This window comes from Mauremys reevesii, linkage group 25 (genome assembly GCF_016161935.1).
Source record: "Mauremys reevesii isolate NIE-2019 linkage group 25, ASM1616193v1, whole genome shotgun sequence".
NCBI lineage: Eukaryota > Metazoa > Chordata > Testudines > Geoemydidae > Mauremys > Mauremys reevesii.
This window is the reverse complement of record NC_052647.1, coordinates 14,359,271-14,385,275: the sequence shown is the minus strand read 5'-3', so window position 1 is coordinate 14,385,275 and position 26,005 is coordinate 14,359,271. Positions and strand designations below refer to the sequence as shown.

At 38.7% G+C, this 26,005-nt stretch overlaps 3 protein-coding genes across 11 annotated transcripts in view; 1 reads left to right on the top strand and 2 right to left on the bottom strand.

The window, feature by feature from the left end:
• SCN8A (sodium voltage-gated channel alpha subunit 8) overlaps window positions 1-291 on the bottom strand; it is a 147,731-nt gene extending 147,440 nt beyond the window's left edge. Inside the window, exon 1 of the mRNA XM_039514119.1 lies at window positions 185-291. The gene's annotated coding sequence lies outside the window, so the exon portion shown is untranslated. The remainder of the gene's footprint in view (window positions 1-184) is intronic.
• On the top strand, window positions 281-24,264 carry TMPRSS12 (transmembrane serine protease 12). Of its 6 annotated transcripts, none has more exons than XR_005591191.1 (7): window positions 281-413; window positions 2,449-2,533; window positions 3,967-4,238; window positions 6,161-6,303; window positions 10,942-11,230; window positions 19,650-19,803; window positions 23,925-24,264. XR_005591191.1 is itself a non-coding variant. In XM_039514120.1 (6 exons), the coding sequence occupies exons 1-6, from the start codon at window positions 673-675 to the stop codon at window positions 19,658-19,660; spliced, it is 1,080 nt and encodes a 359-aa protein (XP_039370054.1). In that variant the 5' UTR covers window positions 443-672; the 3' UTR covers window positions 19,661-20,025. The 6 variants fall into 6 exon arrangements, 2 of the variants coding, with proteins under 2 accessions (XP_039370054.1, XP_039370056.1); XR_005591189.1 differs by having other exon boundaries at window positions 2,449-2,647; XR_005591190.1 differs by lacking the exon at window positions 281-413 and adding an exon at window positions 431-838.
• ATF1 (activating transcription factor 1) overlaps window positions 13,955-26,005 on the bottom strand; it is a 27,506-nt gene continuing 15,455 nt past the window's right edge. For 3 of the 4 annotated variants that reach the window (XM_039514124.1, XM_039514123.1, XM_039514125.1), the window contains 5 exons: window positions 24,705-24,805; window positions 20,436-20,566; window positions 16,763-16,945; window positions 16,500-16,659; window positions 13,955-14,998 (listed from right to left, as the gene is read on the bottom strand). In XM_039514124.1, the coding sequence (XP_039370058.1) occupies window positions 14,854-14,998; window positions 16,500-16,659; window positions 16,763-16,945; window positions 20,436-20,566; window positions 24,705-24,805 (720 nt within the window). In that variant the 3' untranslated portion in view covers window positions 13,955-14,853. The remainder of the gene's footprint in view (window positions 14,999-16,499; window positions 16,660-16,762; window positions 16,946-20,435; window positions 20,567-24,704; window positions 24,806-26,005) is intronic. The other variant, XM_039514126.1, reaches the window with a different exon arrangement.

Sequence of the window (26,005 nt, the reverse complement as noted above, 5' to 3'; positions counted from 1 at the left end):
TTGCTTTCTCCCAAGCCATCACCACTGCGGCACCTCCTCCTTTTGTCCCCCTAGACAGCCCCCCCGTATCCGCTTCCCCTGTTCTCCCCCTACAGACTCCACCCCTCCTTCCCCAAACTGCGCCCCAGGCCCAACCCTATTGTCCACTCCTCTCCTCCAACCCCCCACCCGGCCTGCCTCACACCTTCTCCCCAGCAGCAGCACGAGCCCGGGGCATGGCGCCTTCCCCTGGTGACGTGGCCAGCACCCGCGCGCCGGCAGCCCAGGAATAACCGTTAGAGGCGAACCGGCCGCCATTTTGTTTGCTCCCAGGACGATGTGGCCGAGTCTCTGTGCCGCCGCCCTGGTGGTGGTGCTGCTGCTGCGAGCGGGCGGCGGCCCCGGGAGCCCGGGCCCGAGGCGCTCCACCAGCAGTAAGGTCCCGCGGCTGGGCGTGGCGGGAGGCCGCGGGGCGTGGCAGCGGCTTGGGCGGGCCCTGCCTCAGACAGCGCGTAGCCGGGACCGGCGCTGCGCGTGCTCACGCCGCCCACTGTTGGAACCACATTTTCCATTACTCTGGTGTGACACGACGGCGCTTGCGCAGAGAGGATTTCCCCCCCCCCAGAGTGTCATGGCCCATGAGTCTGTGCGACAACCTTCCCATGTATCTCCAGGGCATACTTGACATAGGCCATGAATCACAGAGCAATGCAGGGCATGTGCTGGGAGGGGCCGGTAGGGTTCTTGCTGCGCCCACCTCGCTCTGCCGCCAGAGTAGTACGGGTGCTAATAAATCAGGCCATCAAGTATGTGCCCCTTGGCCGAAGTATGAGGTTGGGTCACGAGAACCACGGTTCAGGTATGAGGTTGGATGTGGAAAGTGTTTCACATGATTCGGAAAAGGATTTCAGCGCTCGCGTCCCCACAATCAGTGCCTATGTGATCACAGGCATAATGGGGAAGGTTACGTTGCTGATCAACTCAACCAAGCTTTGCTGCATGCCAAATAAAGGAACCTGAATGATAAACTTGGGGAGAGGGATAGCTCAGTGGTTTGCGCATTGGCCTGCTAAACCCAGGGTTATGAGTTCAATCCTTAAAGGGGCCACTTAGGGCTCTGGGGCAAAATCAGTACTTGGTTCTGCTTGTAAAGGCAGGGGACTGGACTTGATGACCCTTTGGGATCCCTTCCAGCTCTATAAGATTGGTATATCTCCTATTATTAGAGCCAAACTGTGTGTTTTGGATCCCAGAACCAAAGTGTTCTCAATAAGCTGAGTTGAAAAGGTCTCAGAGGGAATCCCAACATATGCTGATAGCCCCTTACATTCAGTGATATTGGAACAATTTGTATAGTAAGGGTGCTGAGAGCCATTGAACTAAACTGTCAACCATGTATATGATAGAAAACACTTCAAGCCAGGGGGTTTTGCCACACCCCCAACACCCTGGTTCCAGGGACCTATGCTTTTTACATTTGGTATCTGTATGGAAAAGAAGGGTGGTTTAGTGGTTAGGATGCTAGCCTGGGCCATTCAAATCCTAGGTTAAATTCCTTGCTGTGTCACAGGCTTCGTGTGTGATCCACAGTCACTTAGGGAGCTGAGACACAAGAGACTAGCTGTAAAATGGGGAGAATAGTGCTCCCCTATCTCATGGGTGTTGTATCTGAGTGCCATAATGGATTTAGCATCACAATGGTCATGGGGGCCACATCAATACCTAAGATAGATCAGTATCCTGGGTAGCTGACTCCGTAAGCCAAGCTTGAAGTTAACTCTGAATACATGATAAAATGCTTCATCACCAGAGTAAATACTGTGAGTACAGAAGGCAGGAATGTCATATTTAGAGTAGGGAACTGGAAATGCAGATAAGCTGGATTCTGTTGCCAGTTTTGCTGCTGACCTGCTGTTATGTTGTTTACCATACCTCAGATAATACTATGCACCCTTTGTAAATTTCTTTGAAGACCTTGGACATCAATACAAAGTATAATGTTAAAAGTCACAAACTTTTCATTGTTAAATAATTTCAAAATTCTTGCATTGCTTTAAAGAAGAGTTTGCACTTTTTTTTAATACTTTTTAATTAAATGTTGGTACAGTCACATTATATAAGCACAATATCATATAAGACACCACTACAGTACATACTTTTGTGCAACTTTCTGTACATTTCTTAAAGGCAGTTAGTCCCTGATTCAGCAACACACTTGAGCACATACTTATCTTCAACCACTTGCTTAAAGTGATCCCTATTCAGCAAAGCACTTAAACATAGATGAAGTGATGGACTTAAGCACACACACAAGCACTTTGCTGAAGCAGGGCTCTAAATGGGAATGCAAAAAATAGTTGTAATAACATTGGTAAACCTTTTGTAAAACCCATGCAGAAAACACTAGAAATGCACAAAATCTTCATATTGCAATGTGAACAATGTAACTGGTGGTGTTTTGTTTTATAGCCTGCGGAGAGCGGGTACTGGTGGATATGATATCAGGACCTCGGATCGTAGGTGGACATGATGCACAGCTCGGAGCATGGCCGTGGCAAGTTAGTCTCCAAGTTTACCAGTATGGTGTAGGATTTAAACATCTGTGCGGTGGATCTTTAGTTAATGAGTATTCAGTGCTGACAGCAGCGCATTGTGTTAGACGACAAATGTATGTATTACATTTTAATCCTTCGTTAACTTAAGTGTGAGAACGGTATAATTGACCAGAAATGCATCACCTGTAACTCCCATAGCGTAATTTGAAATATCAGAATTATCCTTGAGCAAAATGGAGGACCAGATACTACACTCTGGAAATCAGTGGGAGTTTTGCTAGACTTGCATGGATTGGGTTCTAAGATTGTAGAACAATTACTGAGGAGTGAACACCTGACTCCTGTGTCCCAATACTCCCTAGTGTTGGCATCCACTCTGGCTCAGAGGAACCACTTAAAACATTCTGTGCAACTTAAGGTCATCAGTTGCCCTCCACCAGAGGGTCTGTAACTAGAGTAATTGTGTCTAGAGGTCTCTGCATCCCCAGCCTGGCTGGGTCTGGGGGCTCCACATCAACAGTGCCAACACAGAGGGCAGGCTTAGGAGTGGACTGCTGTGTTAGGACAAAAATTTTCAGGTTTTTGACTAAAAATTTTAATTTTTTCCAGGAATATTTTTTTCCCAATCAGCTTTACTGTTCAGTAATCTTATACTGCACTAGCAAAATGTTGCAATATTTGGGTAGCAAACATTGCAGGGGATTTTTCAGTTTTTCTAAAGTAAGCACTGCTTCATCTCTTTTATTCTACTAGGTTGTAAAACCTTTATTTAGAAAATACTAAGAGACTATTAGAGGCTAAACTTTAATTTTACAGTACAGTAATAAACACCTCAAAAGAGGCTTATTAATCTACTGACACATCCTTAGCGATCCTTACTGACCCCCAGAGCGATTTTAAGTTACAATGCGTACCTCTCCAGCCCCAGAGCAGCCCAGAATCTAGAAGGTGCAAAGATAGCTTAGGGCCACTTTTGCTTCTCCCTGACTGTGAGTACTGAGCTGCACCTCTTAGAATCTCACCTCTAGACTTCTTTATTAAAGATCCTGTTTCCATTATTGTTTCTTTTACTGTCAAGATTCCATACTTCTTTCACTAAGCATTCAACATTTCTATTAAAAAATTCTATTTGGATCTTTTCTCCTAAAAAACTCACTGCTGAGCTCCACAGGCATAGCTGGGCAGCCAAATCTGAATATTAATTGAAAATATTGATCTGGATTTGCCTTGCCAAATATGAGGCAATCTGTGTTCTCAGTTCAGCTATCTCTATCATAAACTTGTCCCAAAAATATTTAATATGGAATTTTTAAAGCATGTTGTCAAATGTGCATAAGTTGCCAACAAAACGAAACAGATTTTAAAGAATGCAAACAAGTAATTTATTTATTGTACCACAGATGTAAGAAATGAATTGTTGATTCTCTTTTAGGGACCCATACTACTGGAGGGTTGTGATTGGCCTTCATGATATTTCCAGACCTGAGAGACATACTGTGAAACATAGTGTTAGAGAGATTATTGTCCATTCAGAATTCCGGATAGAGACGTTTGAAAATGATATTGCATTATTTAAACTATATAAATCTGTAAGCTACAATGACTATATTCAGCCCATCTGCTTACCCTTTGTTCACATTCATCTAAACATCAACAACCAAACAAAGTGCTTCATAAGTGGTTGGGGTAGTATTTCAGAGAAAGGTAAATATTTGCTTCCTTTTTTGTTTGTTTTTTATTAAACTAACTGGTGATCCAAGAAATAGCTGATTTCAAGTAATGCAAGCTTACTTGCTGTGAAGGCATTATTTAAATGATGTGGTTTTGTTTTGAGCTTCAAGGGTAGCTTTTTTTAAACCATCTTTTTGGCATTTCTTTCCTAGGTACTGCTGCCATTCATGCTCTCCTTGGCTTTATTCCAGATGCATCCTCCTTTTAATTACAAAAAACATGATATATTCCTACTGCTTTCATTTTATCCAGAGAAAGAAAGAATTTGATGAAGCATGAAAGTGTTATTACCTGGAATAACAATACCATTAAAACTCTACCTATGGGCCTCAGTTTATTAGGATTAGGAATGATTTTTTTTGGTAAAAAGTGAAAATGAAGAGAAGAGTATTTTTCAGTGCAACTGAGCCCTCTTAAAGGAATCAGCTGTTTAGCACAAAACTTGATTGCTTAAAGTGCAGTTCTGCTAACATTGTGAAATTCTGTGTTCAGTGTTTTCATATACAATTTTCAGTTTACAAGTAAAAAGTTTTTTCTACCCATCAGCAGCTCAAACTCACAAAAAGGTCTGAAAGTCAAGCTGGGTTCAAATTTCCATTTACATCACCTGTAAATCATTATGCAAGTCAAATTCAGTTATACCCCCACTGAAGGCAACCTAGGGCTGAACAAGTGTAACTGAGGGCATAGTTTGGCCTGTAGTCTTTAGTCCAGGGATAACGTAATAGAAGGAAGAACTAAACTTGACTTCTAGATTCTTGTTTCAGTTCCCAGACATTAGCACTTAGAAAAAATATTATACTTAGCAACAGTAAATTAGCTATAGAAAGATTGAGACTATGTAGGGCTCTAAATGAGTAGCGGGGCTGGCCGGTCTGCACGGGATTCTCTTCTCTCCTGTCTAAACACCAGTGAGCACAGACTCAGTATGTACAGGTAGTAACTTTCATAGTGGAGCTGTCTCCCTAAGGGAAGATACAAGGGCATCTGGGGTCAGATGAGCCTATGGGACACAACACGGCCCCTGCACTTTGAAAGTGTTCAGGTCTAAGTACTAGTATCTCACATGTTTCTTCAGAATCAGAAAGGCAGATGTATCAAACAACACCTCCACCCCGATCCTGCAATGACTTATGTATGTTGTCACAGTCATGGTAAAAATCCCCCTGCTGGACACACCAGGCTACTGTTTTTGGATTCCAGGCCCATATGCTTTTAAGCTTCCTGAGACTAATCAGACTCCAGGCCCACACATAGGGTATAGATCCTCCGTTTCACATCGCTTCTGAGCTGAACGCCCGGTCTAACTGCATCTCCTCCATGACTAGTGTCATCTCCCCCAGACTCCCCAGTAGCTTAGCACACACTTTTCCAGAGTTTCACCTTGTAGGAAACGCTGGCTTACAGTTTACCTCTTCAGGGACATGATAGTGGAAGCAAATAGACCCATTAGATAGCACAAGACAAGAACTATATAGATCCAGTCTAAACAATAGAACACCTGTACACCATGCCCTGCCTCACGTTAGTTCATTCTGAGTCTCTGTTTTTCCTAAAACCCATCGCTAAAACCTTTTCTTTTTGTGCTGCTTTTGGGGAAATTCCACTCCTTCAGACCCCAGACCCCTGCAGAGAAGTTAGAGAAAACTGGTTCTCCTAGCTTCAGCCAGCCCATTGGCCCATTTGAATGGGCAACCGTCGCAATGTAAAGACTCTCCTCCATCTTAAAGCCAAATAGTATTCATAAACTCTGCATAGCCAGATTCCCCAAATTGTCACATGTTCTTAATTTTCAGCACGAGTAGTCTCACTGAACTGAAAAATATGTGCACAAAAATGCTACAGTTGTAGTAGCAAAATGTTCCATCTTCTATATGTTCTATGTTCCATTACAGGTGAAGGCTCACCTATATTACAAGAAGCTCAAGTAGACATTATTCCTTCTGATATTTGTAATGGTTTTGAATGGTATGAAGGAATGGTTAATAATAATATGTTTTGTGCTGGCTTTGAATCTGGAGGTATCGATAGCTGTCAGGTAAGACTGGAATTTTCTATTTGTAAATGTACTGTACTGTCCTAGCCTGCTGCCATGGAAATTTGAAGTCAAAACTCTCATTGGCTTCATTGGGACCAGGATTTGGGCATTAATACAGTAAACAGAAAACAAAGGTCAAGTCAGAAGAGAGAAAGGCATCAGAGAAGAGGAAAGAATGATGATTTTAGAGAAAAATAATCTGAATTTAAAAACAGTGATACACAGTAGAAGGAAAGACCAGGTTGACAGAAAGAAGGAAGAACAAAAACAAGACAAATTGTTTGTTTATGCAATGCTTGACACAAAGATTACAATAAAATACAACAGGTATTATTTATATGTATTTATATGTATATATAAATAATATTTATATGTATATATATGCACAAACTGTGCATATATGTATATTAAACCTCTATCACGATAGAACACGACCCGATATAACACAAATTCGGATATAACGTGGTATAGCAGCGGGGAGCCCCGGGCCCTTTAAAGCGCCACCCAAGCCCCCTGCTTTACCGCGTTATATCCAAATTTGTGTGGAGCCCCGGGCCCTTTAAATCACCACCCAAGCCCTGCTGCCAGAGCTCTGGCAGTGATTTAAAGGGACCGGGGCTCCCCACAGCAGCTAGAGCACCGGGCCCTTTAAATCCCGGCCAGGGCTCTGGCAGCCGGGCTCGGGCAGTGATTTAAAGGGCCCAGGGTCTCACCTATAAGGCGGTGAGATTTCTTGGCCCCCGAGGACCACATTATACCGGGGTAGAGGTGTATATAAAAAAACAATCCAAATCAGGAACCATTTCCAAGTTCAACTTGGAAATGGTCCCTGATTTTGATTGTATTTTTTGAGTATTATATTATTGAAGATTGCCACATCCAGGGGGCAGAAAAGAACTGCCTCGGCTTTGGTCACCCCCCTCCCCAAACAACTGCGAGTGAAATTAACAAGGATGCCAGAAATAGCCCCTAATTCCTGGTTCAGACCACAGAGTGAACAGCTAAGTTTAAACTGGTCCTATGCAGGCAGCAGGCTACCTGGGGAGGCTTCTCCCTCAGCCAGTTCCCCTGGTCCCTGCTACAAGCTAGAGGGGAGCCACTACAGCCCCTCCTGAGTGGGGGGGGGGGGTCAGGGGAATGCGGAGCCTCGCCACCTTGGGCAGCCTGGCTGGAGGAGGAGAGGGAGAGAAACAACAAACAAATGTGACAGAGAGTTTTCCCTTTCCAAGCTTTTATTAGCTTTGAGTTTAAATTTTTTGTTATGCAACCAAAAGAGGTGAAAGTAAGCCAGTACTGAATGCTCTACTTACTTGCTGGTACACTACTGCACCTTTTTTTGCCGGTACTCCGTAGGGAGCCGTACCGGCTTACTTTCACCTCTGACTATGTGTGTAGTGATGATTTTCACAATGGTATTGCCCAGATGTTTCAAAGTCTTAATACTATGATTTTGGCATCAAACTGATAAAATGTAATAATTGTATGCAGTGTTGTAGCCGAGCTGATCGCAGGATATTAGAGAGACAAGGTGGATGAGGTAATATCTTTTATTGGACCAACTTCTGAGAGAGACAAGCTTTCGAGCTACACAGAGCTCTCAGATGAAGAACTTTGTGTAGTTCAAATGCTCAACTGTGTCACCAACAGAAGTTGGTGCAATAAAAGATATTACCTCACCCACCTTGTCTCTCTAGCATTTTGGTCAATTTCACGGTCATAAGATTTTTAAAATCATAAATTTAACTTTCAGATACTTAAATGTGAAATTTCATGGTGGTGTAACCATGGGGGTCAGAACCCAAAAGGAGGTCATGTGGGGAAAAGAGGTGTCATGGTATTGCCACCCCTTACTTCTGTGCTGGCACTGGCTTCAGAACTGTGCACCAGAGATCTGCGGCTGCTGTCTGGGCACTTGGCTCTGAAGGCAACACTACTGCCAACAGCAGTGCAGAAGTGAGAGTGGCATGGTATGGGGGGGATCCTCACTTTTTTGGGGGGCAGGGCTGGCCTTATGGTGGCCCAGGGTGCTGTGGTTGGGGGGTTTCCATAGTCACCTCTCCCCCAACACACACAGCCAGCCCAAAGTGCCTTTAACTCCTGAGCACTGGGGTGCTGGGCCCAGAGCCAGGGAGCACCCTGGCTGAGGGCTCCTATCATATGTCAGGCTCCAGCTGCTGGTCCTGGACGGGCTGGAGTGGGATAGGACTTCCTTTTCACCTGCAGGGGTCTCTCCTGGGGCCGGATCAGACCCACCTCCAGGAACCTCCCCCAGCTGCAAGAAGCAGTGCAGAAATAAGGATGACATCGTATGGTACTGCTGCCTTTACTGCTGTGGCGCTGCCTTCAGAGCTGGGTTCTGACAGCAGCTGCCACTTTCCAGCTACCCAGCTCTAAAGGCAACACAGAAGTAAAGGTGGCAATATTGCAACCCCCCCTACAATAGCCTTGAGACCCCCCATGCCCCATTTTTGGTTTGGGACCACCAGTTTGAGAAGTGCTGGTCTCCCCTGTGAAATCTGTATAGTAGAGGGTAAAAGTACACAAAAGACCAGATTTCATGGTCTATGATGCGTTTTTCACAGGGCCCTACTTATTTATTTTCTCCACACCAGTCATGATTTTATAGATCTCTCTCATATGCCGCCTTAGTCGTCTCTTTTCCAAGCTGAAAAGTCCCAGTCTTATGGAGGATACTTACTGTACTGGTCTGTTTACACTGCAAGCGTTATGTAACCAGCTCTCCATATGGAATACACAGCATGCAACTTTGTACAATGACAGTACCTCTCCACAGAACAGATTACAATTCAATTCATGCCATAACTGATACAATGGACCTGGAAGACATTAATATAAAACTTAACAATCAAAGGAACGTATAAGTAGTAAGACGTACCACATATGGTAGAGGCTGAAGAACGGTCTTATTTACTGCTTCAGTGAAGAAGGTGCATTTAACTTGATTTGATTCATGCTAGTTTTACCATCAGTATTCAAGTCAAAGGGCATTAACTTGCAAAAGGACTTCAAGGTTTGGGCCTTAGAGTGTAGATATTGGGCCCATTAATATGAAAGACAAGTAGTTTATTTCTATAATTAAAGATGACGATGTATTCACAAGTATTGTCTACCATCTTATCTTCTTCAGCAATCTTCCTTTGAACAGGTGATTTGGGAATTGATAGGCAGATTATGAGCCATTACTATTTATACAGTGGAACTCAGCACTTATTTGCATATATGCATAATTTAGATAGATAACTGAATTTAAATTCAGTTATTAATTTGTAGATATGTAGCTTTAGAGTGATCTGAATGCTAGAATGTAGATCTGTGGAGGAGATAAATGTTTAAGAACTTTAGTAATATAGACTATAAGAAACCTACTGCAGGTATGATAGTCTGACCTGGTTAAGGTTACCAGATGCAAACTTATCGTGATTCATCCATATATTTTGGATATAAATGTTTTCTTTCTACCATTAGTAAACATTAAATAATTATAATCTTAATTCTAATGTCTGTGCCTCAGAATTTCATAATACTAGAAATAACTGTGCAGGGGGGTGTCATTTTTTTCTTGTTAGGGAGATAGTGGTGGACCATTAGTGTGCTATCACCTGGATACCAGCAAATATTACCTGATAGGGATTACCAGTTTTGGATTTGGATGCGGCCGACCCAAACTTCCTGGGATCTATGTACGTGTCTCTCGATATAGAAGGTGGATAAAAGCTCGCCTTTTGCTGGCCAGCAAAGCCACCAGGACCCTGAGCATTATACTTGCTCTGATTCTTTTGACTGTGGGGTGGACACACACATCATTTGGTTACACTAGAGACTTCAGGGGCCTCTCTGAGATTGCCACATGAACTCTGCATCAACAGGCAGCCACGCATGACTTTTATGAATAAGTATCCTTAATGAATGTGTATAAATGCTACTTGTTTAGTAAAAGGCTTTTTTTTTCTTTTATCTAGCTAACTCACCTATGTACACAGCCTGTAATAAAGCATTTTTGAACTATTATCACAGGTATAAGTAAAAACTATGCACAATAGAGAAAGATATTGTACAATTGCATTAGTATATTCTGTGGGGCTTGAACTTTACAAACATGATGAAAACCAGCCTGTTTTCTAGAATGTTGTTACAAGATTATAGTTGTTGTTCATTAAATAAAGGACCATTAAAGAAAATGTGCATTACAGTGGTTAGCGGGCACAGCATAGCGGTCCGTTGTTTGTTAAGGTAAAGCAGAAAATGTATAATTTAAGCAAATCATAATGTGTTTTCTATTCTAGGCTTAAAGGGACATAGTCATGTAAGTGATTTTTCAATACTGTAACATCTTAGGATCTTTAAAATAAAATGTATTTTCCACCAAGATTGATACAGATTTTGTTTTGTTTGTGGAAAAAACAATTTAACTGATTCATGTCCTGGCATGTTTGTGCACCAGAATAGTCTTGTCAGTAGAGTTCTGTAGAAATGGTTTGGGGTTAAAAGGACACCCCCATCACCTTGAAATCTAGCTAATAAAAATTGTTAAAAGTAGTTTCAGGTAAATACATATGCCCAAGTCTCCTAAAAGTGTGTGTGGTTTTACAATCATACTTTTCTGTTTTGTTCTCTCAGACTGACACAAACAGGGAAATGTTTAACAGACTCTGCAGTGGGAACAGTCCAACTTCCAAGGAGACTTCACCTGTTTCCGCCTGTGTGGTCCACTCCAAGCATGCCCAATCAGGTCTCCAGCTGTCACCTGTCTCTGGGCAGGGACCCTTGTCCCACCCCCTTCTTACTTGGGGGCTTAGGGCTGCAAACTCCCATCATACACTGCAATATTCCCAGCAAGTCAGTCTGCCTAAAGGCCAGCACCTGGACTGTGCCTTCTCTCTGAGGACAGTGACAGCATTTTTACCAGGTAACATGCAGCTCTTTCTCAGCAGAGAACATTTATTGTAAGAACAAAAGAGCATACAGAGGAAACATGTACAAACGGATAATAGTTCCTGTATGTATGTTAAAACCTTACCAAAGGTCACCCATCAGTTTTATGGGGCCCTCGTAAGCCAAAATCTTTCCAGCTCCTCCATGAGGGTTGTGGCCTCTCTTACACAGAAGGTTCTGTTTGCTGAATCCAAGGGAAGGCCCTGAGTCAGCTCAAGCTCAGCTTTTTATACAAAAGCCATGTCTTTGAGTCTCTCTCTGGAAAACTCAGTTTTAATCACTATATCCAAACACCCCATGGGGCAGTGGTTCTCTGGAGTTGCTTACAATCCCCAGGATAATTACCCTCCACTGTTTTTAGTTCCTGGAGGAGCTGTGATAACCCTCCCCCATGGAGTAGAACACAATAAGACAAAACCATTCATAAATTCAATACTGTGGTCCCCAAAGATACTGCAAAGGATTGCAGTATCTGTGACAGGAACTATGCAAAAAGTATACAGAAAACAAAAATAATTTCTTTTTTCCAATCTTTCAATTACAGTAATTGTAGGTGTTGATTTTTAACAACAGTAGGTCGTGTGTTTACAGATAGAAGGGGATTGTTAAAGTTAACTTGTGCTCCCTCTTCTGGATCACTAACAGCAGAGCATACAGTATTTTCTAGTTTTAGGTAGCTGTTGAGGTTTGTTATATATATATAAAAAAAAGCTGGACCACAGAAGAAACTCTCTACATCATGATTTTAAGACTGATTAAATTTTGGACCAAAGTTACTCAACAGCAGCCCTTTAACTAAATAAGTTGTGATTCAATAAGTGAGGAACATTAGAATTGTATTTTGGGGTCTTTATTACTGCGGTCAAGAGTTGCAAGCACCTATTTGTTTCAACAAGTCTTTACAATTCATATGATGTATGTAGCTATGGAGGTAACCAGACCAATAGTATTCAGTGTTAAACCCTTTCCAAAATAAGTTCCTCCTGAAAAGTAATCACTCAAGGAACAAACCAATATGACCACTTCATATTTCCACGATAAAGAATATACCTATACTGCTTCTTCCCAAACCCTACTACATCAATAGAATAAAACTGACTGATGTTTTTCTCTCTGGCAATAATAAAAGTCATTCAGCTGCAAAACAGAGCAGGAATCAGCTACTATTTTTTGTACTGTAATGATACTTGCCAGTTGTTTCATTTAAAAAAAATCCTTTATCACAAAAGAAGAAATTTTAAAAAGAACAGCAATGGCACAGAGTTGGGAGCAAAATACCACAAATAAGAGTTTCAAGTTAGTTTAATTTACAGGAAAGCCATGATTAAAGCTTCAATATTGACGGTCCGAGTCTGCCTGCAGACCCCGAGTCTGTCTCCCTTTGAAGTTACTGAAAGTAGTGCATACATATTCAGTGGCAGAGTTTGACCAAAGAGCCCAGTCCTATTGAGGTGCTCATTATCCTGAACTCCCATTGACCTTAATGGAAGTTTTGAGACAGTCAGAACCTCCTAGGATGTCATCTTTACCCAAGCAGGGTTGAGCGCCAAGCATGCAAGTTTCTCTAGTGCTGGGCAACAAATGCATTTTAAACATTTCATAAAGATTTTTGACATGAGTAGGAATTCTAATGTATATTTCAGTTCTATTTAAAGCAACTATATAGCAAACAATATCCAATAATAGCCACATGTGTTATATTAAACTTTACAAATACAAAATATTTATCTAACCCACTAACAACTCAGTTGTGGAATTCAGGGTCTGACTGCTTGGTAGGAAGCGCAATATATATAGTAGACTAATAAAATAAATGTTGATAGACCTTATATAAACAACATACAAGGAGAGCAAATACATTTTTAAATTTCATTCAGGACTGAGCTAGCACAACTCACTGATGTCCTTACCACATTTTAGTAACATAGATCATGGCATAATTCCCATTGAAATAATGGAAGCAGGATCCAATACTAACTACAGAAAATAGTATATTCACTGTTCATGCAATAATCATGGTCACATAATATTTTATTTATATTCAAGTCCTGATCATGTCAAACATCCTTTAACTTTTACTTGAAAGAAACAAGTCAAAATGATACATACTAGAATCCCCGATAGTATTTTTGCAGTAAATTCAAGCACATGTGCAGTTTTTACTGAATATGGAAAAAAAATGCTAATCTGTTTCTTTTTCCTCAACAATATTCCTTAGGATTTATTTTTAAGATCAGTTGCTTACAGAGACAAAAGTAATTCAAAATATTTTCTACTCCAAAGAGAATCTAATTTTACTTTGTGCTAACCCATAAAAATATATAATCAATAATCTGAGACACAAAATATCTATTTGTTTACTAAAAGGAACTGTATAAATTGTTAAAATATGCATATAAACTCCATTTTAGAATTTGTAAAGGTAATAGTTTACTTATAAAAATATACCAGCCATTAACTATTTTCAATAGAGTATTTTCTTACAAAGATGCCATTACTTCACAAAATATTGCCTACCTTACAAAATTAGTCTGGTAATTGTGCACTTTTATTTTTTTAATTTATAAACCCTATATTAGAACTGTATTAAACCCTTTGGTATGTATCTTTAGCTTTTTATTTTACTGTGTCTTTTTTTTGGTCTGTAAACTTTTTAATTAAGCATAGTATGATCTCCAAACAGAATAAGCAATGCATGTTCAGTTGTATATATAATCAGCACACAATTTATTTTTCAATTATAGTTTATCACACCCAGTAACCACGAACAAAACTATTTAAAAAGCATTCTCTGACAACTTTTGTTCAGCTATACCCATTCTACCAAACTGTTGGTTTAAAGTAATTGAATGTGTTGAATACTCTTAAGAAGTCAACATCTTATTCATGTGCCTTCGACATCTTTCAGGGGTAGGCCTGAAAAATAATTTTCCCATTGCCTTCTGCAAAACCTCTCCAACTTTGATAAACACAGCAAACATTTTACAAAAAAAACCAAACCAAAACAAAACAAAACCCACCTTTAAACAGTTTGCCAGCTGAGAAAAGTAAACATAATTTATACTTTTAGCAAAGTATTGGCTTCTCTTTATCTTCTACACCTGTAAGTTAGAATTTACAGGTTGAAATAAAAATATTTACATACAAATAACCGAAAGAAAAGATAAGGATCATAAAACAAAAAAAATTAAAACCTATACTGGTTATATATGTTGCTAATAATTTTCAACTAATGGCAAGGATTCCATCTCATCCACATTTTAACTGTAATCAAATATTACTGCTGTTACCAAATTAATTTGTAGTTCAGGAAATTCAAATCACTTGTCTTATAAAACGTGCATGTCCTTTTATTGCCGATGTAGCCTTGATTTTAATGATGTTTCCAGTTCTGCCAGCAGTTTTGTTGAGGTTTTCTTGTTTCCTTTTTGTAGTTTGTCACTAACATGTTGTAAATAAAATCTTTATAGTCTTTAAGTTGTGAAATCTAGGTAGAAAAGTTGCATTTTTGACCTTTCATTTAATTTTAAAAAATTCGGTATAAAAAAATTCCCCGCGGAAATTTAGACAGTCCACAAAAAGTTGTGCCTCCTTTTCTTACACATTTTTATGGCAGTAAAGATCTTTCAAAGTTTTTAGCTCTTCAATTAGAGTTTTGTTTTGATTTTCCAGGACCGCAACTCGATTTTCCAAACATTTAACATATTCTTTCTTCTTTCTACGGCATTCTCGAGCAGCTTCCCTGAAATCAAAAGGCGTAAGTGTCAATTACTGTATATCATTAGGTGTTCAGTCACATGTTTTGCTTTGAATACTGACTCCATCTGAAGCTACCATTCACACGTGGGGAGGAGATCTTTACAGAAAACAAATTTTTCTGTTCACCTCACATGAAAGCATTGACTGGTCAAAGAAAATTATCAAAACAAAGCAAAAAACCCTAAACATTTTATTTTTCTACAGTTAATGGCCTTTTCACTAAGAGCATCAGAAACTTTACAGTTTGTTCTATGAGAAGCCAAAAATACAGCCCTGGTCAAAAATAATTTGTTTCCAGAAAGTTCTGGGTCTCATGTTTCTCAAGAATTAAATGACATATACTACCCTAAATAATGAACACAGATGGCAATGGAAGTTTCACTCTAGAGCAAATAGATTGAAAGAAACATATGTCAATATACATCCAGAAAGAAAATTAAAATGAGATCTATACACACACAAGAGTAGTCTGAATTGAATATTTAAAAAACTTAAGGTTAGGATACTTATAAAAGAGAGGTTTTATTTACTTACAGGCATTAGCAAAGCAAATTTAAAAACTACAGGGCAGTTCAAGGAATGTGTGAAATATTTGGTTAAACAAAAACTGGTCAGCTTACAGGAAAAAAAGTTCACATTTTTTCCCAATTTTTCTGGGACAAAATCTTTAATATGTTTGGGTCTAGCGTTCTGACATTTTCTAGTGACACTGGGTGTAGGATAAATAATACGTAGGTGACACAATTACTAAACTTATATGGGATTCAGAATTTTGGATACGTAATTCTAGTTTTTGCTAAATATCAAGGAATACTGTCAACTTGAAACCAAGAAAAACATTAGAGAAACAAGGTGAATGAATCTCTTATTGGATCATCTTCTGCTGGTGAGAGAGACAAGCTTTCGAGCTACACAGAGCTCTTTTTCAGATCTGGGAACTAACCCATAGTTACTTATCTTGTCTCTCTAATATCCTGGGACTGATATGGCTATAACAACACTGCATTGTTAATTACACAAAATTAAGTGAAAAGTGAGGATGCTTCTAGTCTTCCATAGTATAGTAGTCTTAAAAGTTACTCAGCTATAGTGGGTAAAAATAATTTTCAGACAGAATTGTGATTTTAAAGGTGACTGTATACCTTTAAAAAAAGAACAGGAGTACTTGTGGCACTTTAGAGACTAACATGTATTTGAGCATAAGCTTTCGTGGGCTAAAACCCACTTCATCGGATGCATCCACTGCATGCATCCAGTGAAGTGGGTTTTAGCCCACAAAAGCTTATGCTCAAATAAATTTGTTAGTCTCTAAGGTGCCACAAGTACTCCTGTTCTTTTTGCATATACAGACTAACACGGCTGCTACTCTGAAACCTGTATACCTTTAAGTTTTTTATATCTGAAGTTATATTTTAGCATGATGTTTAAGAATCTGACTGCAGCTATGAAGCTAGTTATATAGCAGTACATGGAAACTTACATACCTGTTCTTCATGAGCCTTATTTCTCGTTTCAACTGTGGATCATCTGTCTTGGTTGTCTGAGACGTAAGGGTGACAGGAGAGGTCATCACTACTGTCTGTGGGAGGGAAGTGGTTGTTGGTGTGGTGCGGATCTGATATGTCTGCATATCTCCTGATGCAGCTGTTAAGACAGCAGAATAAGTTAAATTAAGAGGAAAAAATCTTAGAAAGCTACACTTTTATGGGAGACAGTATTCCTAGATTTTTTTGTAATGCATACTCACTCTGCACTACCACCTGGTTGCTGGGCACAAGTATCTGCTGACCATCAGATGTTTGCGCATACTGCAGTATTGTTGTCCCAGGCTGAGTGCCACTAGCATTTGTCATTGTTAATGTCTGCAGACCCTGCACACCATCTGTACCTGAACTGGCCAGCTGCAGTGCTCCATTTGGGGCAATAGTAACTTCAGTGAAAGAGAGAGAAAAAATATGGTAGATACAGAGAAAATGTTTTCCTTCTGTGTACTAAGTATATCCACTTCCAATAGGCAATCACCTATCTGAAGTTGGTACTTTAAAAATTAGCCCCACAATTTTGTTCCATCTTTAAAGACTGATTTGAAGTCATGGGGCAGTCAGAAACACTGTTGGGTTAAAACCATATATTTACAACAAAATGTCCTTACATATGATACTAACATCCAGTAGGCTATTAAATTGAACAAATTTAAACAACCTAATTTATTTTCCAGGATTCACACAGTTTGTTTACTGTTTTGTATTTCACATAGATTGAAGATTGAAAAGAGACTCATCAGCTTCTGGTCACTTTCAGGCTCATACAAAAATACAAAGCTGCAGTGTTTGAGTTGCAAACACAAAGGGAATACTTAATGTTTAAAAAATTGCTTTACACTTCCTCCCCCATAACGCCATAGAAATGTCTACTAGCCTCAGGTTTTATAAAACCTCACTTATGCACATTTTAAATTTTAGACCAAATTTGACACTTTTGGTTTCACTGCAATATAGAACATATAGACGAGGGGTAGGCAACTTGCAGCATGCGAGCTGATTTTCAGTGGCACTCACACTGCCCAGGTCCTGGCCACCGGTCCGGGGGGCTCTGCATTTTAATTTAATTTTAAATGAAGCTTCTTAAACATTTTAAAAACCTTATTTACTTTGCATACAATAGTTTAGTTATATATTATAGACTTAGAGAAAGAGACCTTCTAAAAATGTTAAAATGTATTACTGGCATGTGAAACCTTAAATTAGAGTGAATAAATGAAGACACGGCACACCACTTCTGAAAGGTTGCCGACCCCGATATAGACTAAACTAGCCATGCCAGTTATAAGCTGCGCCGGCACTAAGGCTGAGATTTGCGTATATATTTATACATGAAAAATTCACTATGTGGTAGAACTAGTGCTCCCTTCACTCCTCCCCACCCTTTGCTACTGCCCAGACAGCTCACTGTTGACTGACTAGATTGTGACACCGTCAAGTGGTGAGATTGTGACATCAGTGGCGAGTGACACAGCGGTTAGGGGAGAGGTTGGTGGTAGAAGCAACATATTTTGTAACTATTGTATGTGGACATTTTTGTAATTAAAAATAAATGCAGAAAATTTCCATATTTGCCTGTATTTTCATTTAGCCCCTAAAAAAAAAACACAGGGGCCTGATTAAAAACAAAAAAACATCAACCAGCAACTCCTGTTATTCTTAATACGAGGAGAAAGTGTCTTTTTCTTAATGGTTGCTGCTGGGCGCGGCTCACATTTGAAAATCAGGCCACTTTATTTAAATGTTTACATGGGAGCTGAATTCTTCTGCACTTTTGGAAATCTCGCATACAAGCTTTTACAGTTTTTCTCTGCTTCTCCTATTTTTAATACTGATATCAAAACAAGGTGAAATATTAAATCCCCATGTAGTTTACTAGCTCACCCAAATTGTTTACGTTCTAAACTACTTGAGATTTTCCAATAGATATTTTCCAAGAATTAAGTGTATTAATTTTCTCCAGGATAAACAAGTTTATAATTCTACAATGTCATTTAAGGAGAAATTCAAGCTTTATTTGATTAAAGACATTATCTAAGACTATAAATAAATGTCTTTATTTATCATTTATAGGACATTTTATTGTTTTAATCACTTAATGGATAAGTTGCCCCTAGACTACTGTTACCCTGGAGCAAAATATATTTTTAAAATGAAGCACGTACTTTGAAAATGAACTGAAGATCCAAAATAGCCATGCCAGTCATAGACTGCACTGGCACTACTGCATGCAATATATATATATATATATATAAAAGGAAAGAAATATATATTTTGGATTTCTTTTAACTACAGAATTTGTTCATTTTTAAGTTGCAGAAGTTTTGAATCAGACTCAATTTAAAATAGCATGCTTACTTTTAGTAATCCTGGATTTAGTTGGCAAGTAAATATGTTCAAAGTTTGGGGTAATGTGACAGATCATTTGGTCTTTGGCAGCAGTTTACACTTCATACAAAGTGGGTGCCTGTACACGGGGAATTGTTAGGTTAAAAGGCCAATCAACAAAAGAATACAGACACATTCTAACATCGTTAGCTGGGAGTAGCTGCCATGCAAAGCATGTTCAATCATTTTGACTTGTTAGGCTGGCTAAAGGGCAGACAAGATCAACATGACCTTTGAAATGTTAGATTTAGAGCAAGGAAGTTAGAGGATCCTTCCAGAACTAGAAGGGGGAATGACAGCAGGAACAGAGGACAGCAATCATTGTATGGAGAACTAATTTATTTCCCTGAGCTGATCAAATAATACTCTGTTGAAATGCCGATGTGACTTCCCACCCTGATACTATAATCTCTCACATTTGAGATTAAAGTCGTCACAGGGTAAAAATGACCAAGGCCTTTCAAAAAGGGGAGGTCCTGGGACACAGAGAGGGAAGGGTGTGTCCCCTGGATGCAATCTGACCAAAAAAGTCAGTGAGGAAGAATGTCTTTCTAGAAATGAGGTATTTTGTGTTACTACAGCTAATAACTAAAGTTAAGATAAGACTAGCTAATCTTTTTGCAGTTTCACGACAGCTGTTATGTATACTGTTTCTTTTGTTTAATTATTATTTTCTTTTGCTATTCTTAATCTTGTTTTAATTAGATCAGTTGTAGTCTTGGACTGTTGTTTTGGGGAATTTCATGCATATCATGGCAGAGAGAATACCTTCAAGAAGAAGGAAGGGGTGTCTGGAGCAGCAACCCACTTTGACTTCTCAGTCAGAAGAGCACAGACTAAAGGAGCCCTTTCCAATAAGGTGTGTCATTTGCAAGGATGAGGGCATAAGGAAAACACCAAAGCACCATGGGGGAGAACCAAGTTGAAAGGGATGCAAGTTCCAGATTTTATAGGAAAAGCACTACAGCAAACAATTAATCATGACAATTACTAAAAAAGTGTAATAAGTTATATTAGAAAGGAAGAAATTAATCGACGAGGAAAGTTGGTCTTGTGATTAAGGCACTTAACTGAGTCAAGAAATCTGGGTGAAATTCCTGACTCTTTCATCAGCTTCCTATGTGAGTAGGGCAAGTTACTTCAGCTCTCTCTGCCTCACTTCTCCATCCATAAAATGGGGATAATAATGCTACCTTACTCCCACTTTTTTATTCTACTTATATGGTAAGCTCTTTGGGTCAAGGATGGTCTGTCTCTTACTATGTGGATGTACAACATCTAGCACAATGGAGCCTTGCTCTCACCATGGGCATCTAGCCACTACTTTAATTCCAACAAATAATGATAACTACAATAGCTATCATTTGTATTGCCAATCCATCCACGAGCTCATCTTAGTGTCAAATATATGAGATACACAAAACTATATGGGGGAAGGTTTATATTGTAACAGAAGTATGTCTAGTTGGGTGTATATTTAATATAACATACTGTACTGTCCAGTGCTGGTCTGGTAGATAGGTGTGGGAACAGACATAGAGGTGACAGTAGAGACACCAGGACTTTCATCATCTCCTTTTCTATCTCGTGCGTCTTCGGACGAAAGATCTTTCAAGATTTTTCTATGGAAAAATTTTTTCTTCATTAGCACTTGTGAAAGCAAAAGATGGCAAACTGGTTGGCAATTACTCCTCTGAGTACAAATTTTAACAATGTTGCAGGCCAGTTTTGCTGGCAAATATTTCTCCACCAGTGACAATTTTTAAATTAATCAAACTACAAATGTAACAGAGATAGAGCACCTAAAACCAACATAGTTATAGAAACATGGTGCTAACATACATAGCTGATAATCTTTAATAGCGTTACACACATTGTTACATACAAAAGACAAATCCTAGCTTGTGGTTGGCTGAAAAAAGTCACGTGACAAGTCAGTAAATTTGTATTGTTACCGCCTCAGAGGTAATTTGCTTATATATTTACATAACATGACCTCCTCAGAGGTAAACAATACTGAAGTCTGGAGCAATGTTAACCAATTGGACTGCATATGCAAATAGGGGTCACATTAGATTCCATTTATAATATCTTATAAAGGATTAATAAATTAAGATTTTTTAATGGCTAATCAATTGTTATAGATTGCTATAGAGTCTGACAGAACAGGTTGCTTATACCGATCTAGAACACACAACACTCATGTCTGTAACAAGTTTATAATACCTATTAATCATTTATTAGCCCTTTATAAATGGAATCTTAATATTAAGTGTGACCCAAATATGTACATCTTTACTGGCTGCAGCTGTGTTCAGTCAAAACTACTACTGTTTACCCTGGAAGAGCCAATCAGAAAGCATGTACCCATCTCTGCTTCCTGACTGAATCATCAAACATTAATAGCAACTTTTCTGCTTGTCTAACTTTAAAAAAAAAATCATGCCCTTAACTAAGAGATTTCTAGGCATTTTGGTGACTATATTTAACCAAACACATATTGACTTAATATTTAAATGAATATCAAAATTTGTTGTGTTTCAGGGTAATTATTGGCTTCGTTTCAGACAATATCATTCTGGGATCAAGAAATCCTGATGCTTACTTTAAGAGAAGCCAATATCTACTAAACATATGTTCTCAATAATTCTTAGCAGATATAGTCAACAAAATATAAAATATATTATCAATAGTACTATCATGCTTTTGTAATAAAGACTGTAAATAAGCAGGCAAAGTTTGAAATAAAAATTGCATATAGGAATTCTTCTCTCCAAACTTCAAGTAATCGTATTTCTATAGTCAAGAGTTTCTTATTTCTTGTTCCTCATTCAAAAATCTGAACCACTTTACTTACAGTCAAAGAGTAATTCAGTATTAAACCACTTGTATATGCAAGTGCAACGTAAGATTTTCAATCATTGTCTTCTAAAAACCTTAAATATTTTAGAAATAAGCCCTCTGTAGTGACAATTTTCATAACTTACAATACATTGTAATAACCTGTAGTAAAACATTGTGCTGGAAACCCATACATAGATGTTTTAAAGTAGTTCAAGCAAATTTTTTCTTTCCAATCAGCCTTGACAAAACAAAACGCACTTGTGCATGTCAGATTTTCTGTATTGTTTCTAGCAGTACAGCTGCATCACTTCAGTAATGGGTGCATCAGAGTTTCCACCATAAATATTTTCCAGGGGTTTATAACTTGCCTGTTAGCGTTCTCCCTAGTTTAAAACCTCATGCTCTGATTCACACGATAACTGGGGATTTATGTCTGTCTCTCTAACTCTAATCAAAATCAATTTGTCAATTTTGGTTGTTGTTAGAATAAAGTGGAAACAAGTGGGATGCTTTAGGAATTGTTTTTTAATTCATTAGTTAAATTTTTTTGCTCTGTGATACAAAATAATATGTTTCACTTATATAGTGCATTTCATCCAAGGATCTCAAAACTCTTTAATAAAAATACTTAACTCTTGTACAGCTCTTCAAACGCCTAGTGCACTATATAGCTCACAATACCCTATGAGAATAAAAGCTCCCCATTTAACAGAAGAAGAAATGGAGGCACAGAGAATTTATACATCTTGTCCAAGGTCACATAACGAGTTAGCGGCCGTCCAACAGGAAAGCAGAATTCTTGACTTCCAATCCCATGCTCTCACTGCTATGTATCGCTTCCACCTAAATTATGTGCACAACTAGTATTTTCCCATAAAGTGTTCTTTGAGTGAGAATTGTTGACCATTCTTTTTTCACTCTGACTTTTTTGTGTGCGGAACTGAAAAAAAAATAGTTTAATGTAAACAGTTTATTTTGGTATTTAATTTAAGAGGAAAATAGAAGAGAGAATGGGGGTAAAAAAATAAAAATGAGAAGCACCGGTGGAGGTAGGAATAACTGCCACTCCTTGGGACTTTGGGGTAACTTCGCAAGCTTTAATTTGTAATTTTTTCAGAATATCCAAGTAAAAACTATAAAAGTTTAAGATGCATTATGTTTTTATTTCTTGGTTTATCACTTTGAAAAGTACAGAACACTCCCATTTAGCCAGATAGCATAGGGAACATCAGAACCTTGGAAATAACCAAGCATTCAGATAAAAGGAAGTGCTATTAACTAAAATAGGGCTACACTGTGGAATTGGATAACTAGACTTTTTGGATAACTGGAATTATACTGTATGTAATTTGAAAACATAACAGTGTTTTACTCAGTTCCTCTTTTTAATAAAATAGCAATAACTAGTATGGTTAAAGTGATAAAACAACTTTTCACTATACAATATCATCCTGGAGTCTGATCCTGCAGTCCTTATTTAAGCAAAGCTCCCCTTATAGTCAATGAGAACTTTGGTTGAACACTGGGTTAAAAAAATCAGGTCTTTAGCTGATTCCGCACAACAGAATTAAACTCACTAAACATCTGTGCTTCAACAGCAAACACATAGAGATGTTTTATATGTATATATATAAAATCACTTTCTTACACCAGCAGTAAATTTAGCCCAGTCTGTTAGACAGCTTTGGTTTTGCGATCAGCTTTCATTTAATATTCTTCATTATGGAAAAATAAAATCTAAATAGTTGCTTCAGTTTATTGTGTATCACCAAAAGCAGAAATAACTTTTGTATAAGCAGATACAATACATATTTTAGGGGAATAAAAAAAAAATTCAGAAGGCTGATGAGATATAGGGAGATAACTGATGGAAGCTGTGATTTTTGTTAGTGTTTTTAAAAGCTTCTAATAAAAAAGACAGTAAAAATGTTTGTAAGGTTGAGACACCCTGTACCCCATGTTCACCACTTTTATATGGTTATGATATATTTTAAACAAAGTATGCCTTGTGAGGTATCATTTGAAAACTCATAATTTGCTGATTATTATCATCCTGTTGAAATGTGTGTAACATCACTGAATGTACAATTTTGAGATTTTGCTAAATGATTTTACTGAAATATGTTGTCGTTCTAGGTAATACCCACAAACCAATTTATCCAAGACAAAGACACACTAGCATGGCAGCAACGTGCTAAAGGGACATTACCGGCTTAATTGGGCATCAACCAGCGGGGCAGAAGTTATAAACAAGACATTTACATTTCATCCCAGAGATGGTTCGAATCTCACATATGCAGGGGACTGTTTGTCTACACCCCGACAGGGAGGTAATCCTCAAAGAGAGGAGGAGGGTATAAAAATAAGAGACAATGACCGCCACATCACCTCTCTCTTCATTTAGGTATTAGCTTACAGTTTTATCTTTTTATTTCTTTTGTAACCAATTCTGATTGTTATGACTTATCACTTGAAATCTCTTAACATGTATCTTCTCTATTTAATAAACTTGTTTTATCTAAACAAGTGTGTTTGGACTGAAGTGTTTGAGAATCTCTACTTAGGATAACAAGGCTGGTGCATAATCATTACCCAGTGTTGGAATGACAGATGCACTATGAGTTTACACTGTCCAGAGAATACTGAGCAGTGTAAGACACACATTTCTGAGGAACAAGGCTGGGACTGGGGATATGCAGGTGTCTCCCTGTAAGTAATTTATGAGTGGCTAGTTAATAGCACTCAATACTGTGAAGCTGGGAACAAGTTACATGCAGGAGGCTGCGTGTGGGCAGAACCTGAAGTGGCTGTTCACCAGCAAAGCAGTGTAAGAGGCATCCCAGGTTAGAGAGTTAAGGGGGCACGGCTGTTTGGAAGTCCAGATTGTACCCTGGGGAATGTCACAAAGATACTCACCGGTAAGACGGTCGCCGTGCTAAGATACCTCGGGTCTTCTGTGAAGAGCCTATGCTATCTGATGAATCCTGAGAATCCTCACTCTCTGACAAAGAAGATACCTAAAAAGCATATCCCATGTCACTGTGCAGTACACTACAGAAGTACCCAAGACAGTTCACATTTCTCAATTTAAATTTATACAAGACACAAGTGCATGGAGACTAAATACATGTAACTAATTACCAAAAAATTGCAAGAAACAGTATGTTCCAGATTTAGTGCTATCAAATATCTTTACTACAAGATGAGCAATTCTTAGAGACTGCCACAGTTAAGGAGCGCAAACTAGGAAGTTATTTAACAGAAGCCAGAATACAATTACTTTAAAAACTAAAGATGGGCATGAACCAAACTCCCTGATCCAAACTCCCCTAAACTCTTGGATGTTCAAAATCAACACCTGAAATTTGTGGCTTGGTTCTGTGTCTACTGAAGACTGCAAGAGACAGGCAGAAAAAGAAAAATCAAGTAATTCTCTGGAGTCTCCATGCTAGCAGGCATTCCTTTAGTTATGGAAAAAGTTTTGTGAAGTCTACTGAACAGACATCAGAATAGTCTATGAATAAACTCCTTTGCCATGATTTTTCCTGAGATATAATTTCACTGCTATAAGTCTCAAGAAAGCAATAATAAAATGTCAAATATGCATCTTTATATATTCTCTGTCTCTCTACATGCACGGAGCAAGTGAGCTGGGTGAACTAGACTATACAACAGCTCAAAGTGGCAAGCACATCAGTGCAAGCCTTTTTAATGCTAAGCATTAATCTTTGATACCCGATTCGTTGCCTGCTTTATACATAAGTTGCAAAAAAGATACAATATATTTTAAAAAAAGTTAAGGGAGGATAGGTCTGTCAATGACTATTAGCCAAGATGGTCAGGGATGCGATCCCATGGTAGGGTCAGCCTTAACCCTTTGACTGCCAGAAGCCAGGTGTGGAAGACAGGGATGGATCACTGCAAAACTGCCCTATTCTGTACTCTCCCTAAAGCTCTAATACTGGCTGCTGTCAGAGACAGGATACTGGGCTAGATGGACCATTGGCCTGATCCATATGGCTACCCTTATGTTTTTGTGTTCTTATGTAATCCTTACTCCAGCATGAGAAAGCAAATGTTAACTCACTACTACAAACAAGTTTATAGCGATCGACACAAGGATGCACCTTTATTAGTTCCTTACATCAATATAGCCCAAGAAAAGGTTTATAACATTAAAATCTGAAAACCTTCAATTACTTCACACAAACTGTTCT

Bases quoted from the DNA above. Each gene is read 5' to 3' on its own strand.
- TMPRSS12 (XM_039514120.1), top strand. From the start codon at position 673: ATGAATCACAGAGCAATGCAGGGCATGTGCTGGGAGGGGCCGGTAGGG. The intron at 839-2,448 runs GTATGAGGTTGG...TTTGTTTTATAG, and splicing joins TCACGAGAACCACGGTTCAG to CCTGCGGAGAGCGGGTACTG. The intron at 4,239-6,160 runs GTAAATATTTGC...GTTCCATTACAG, and splicing joins GGGTAGTATTTCAGAGAAAG to GTGAAGGCTCACCTATATTA.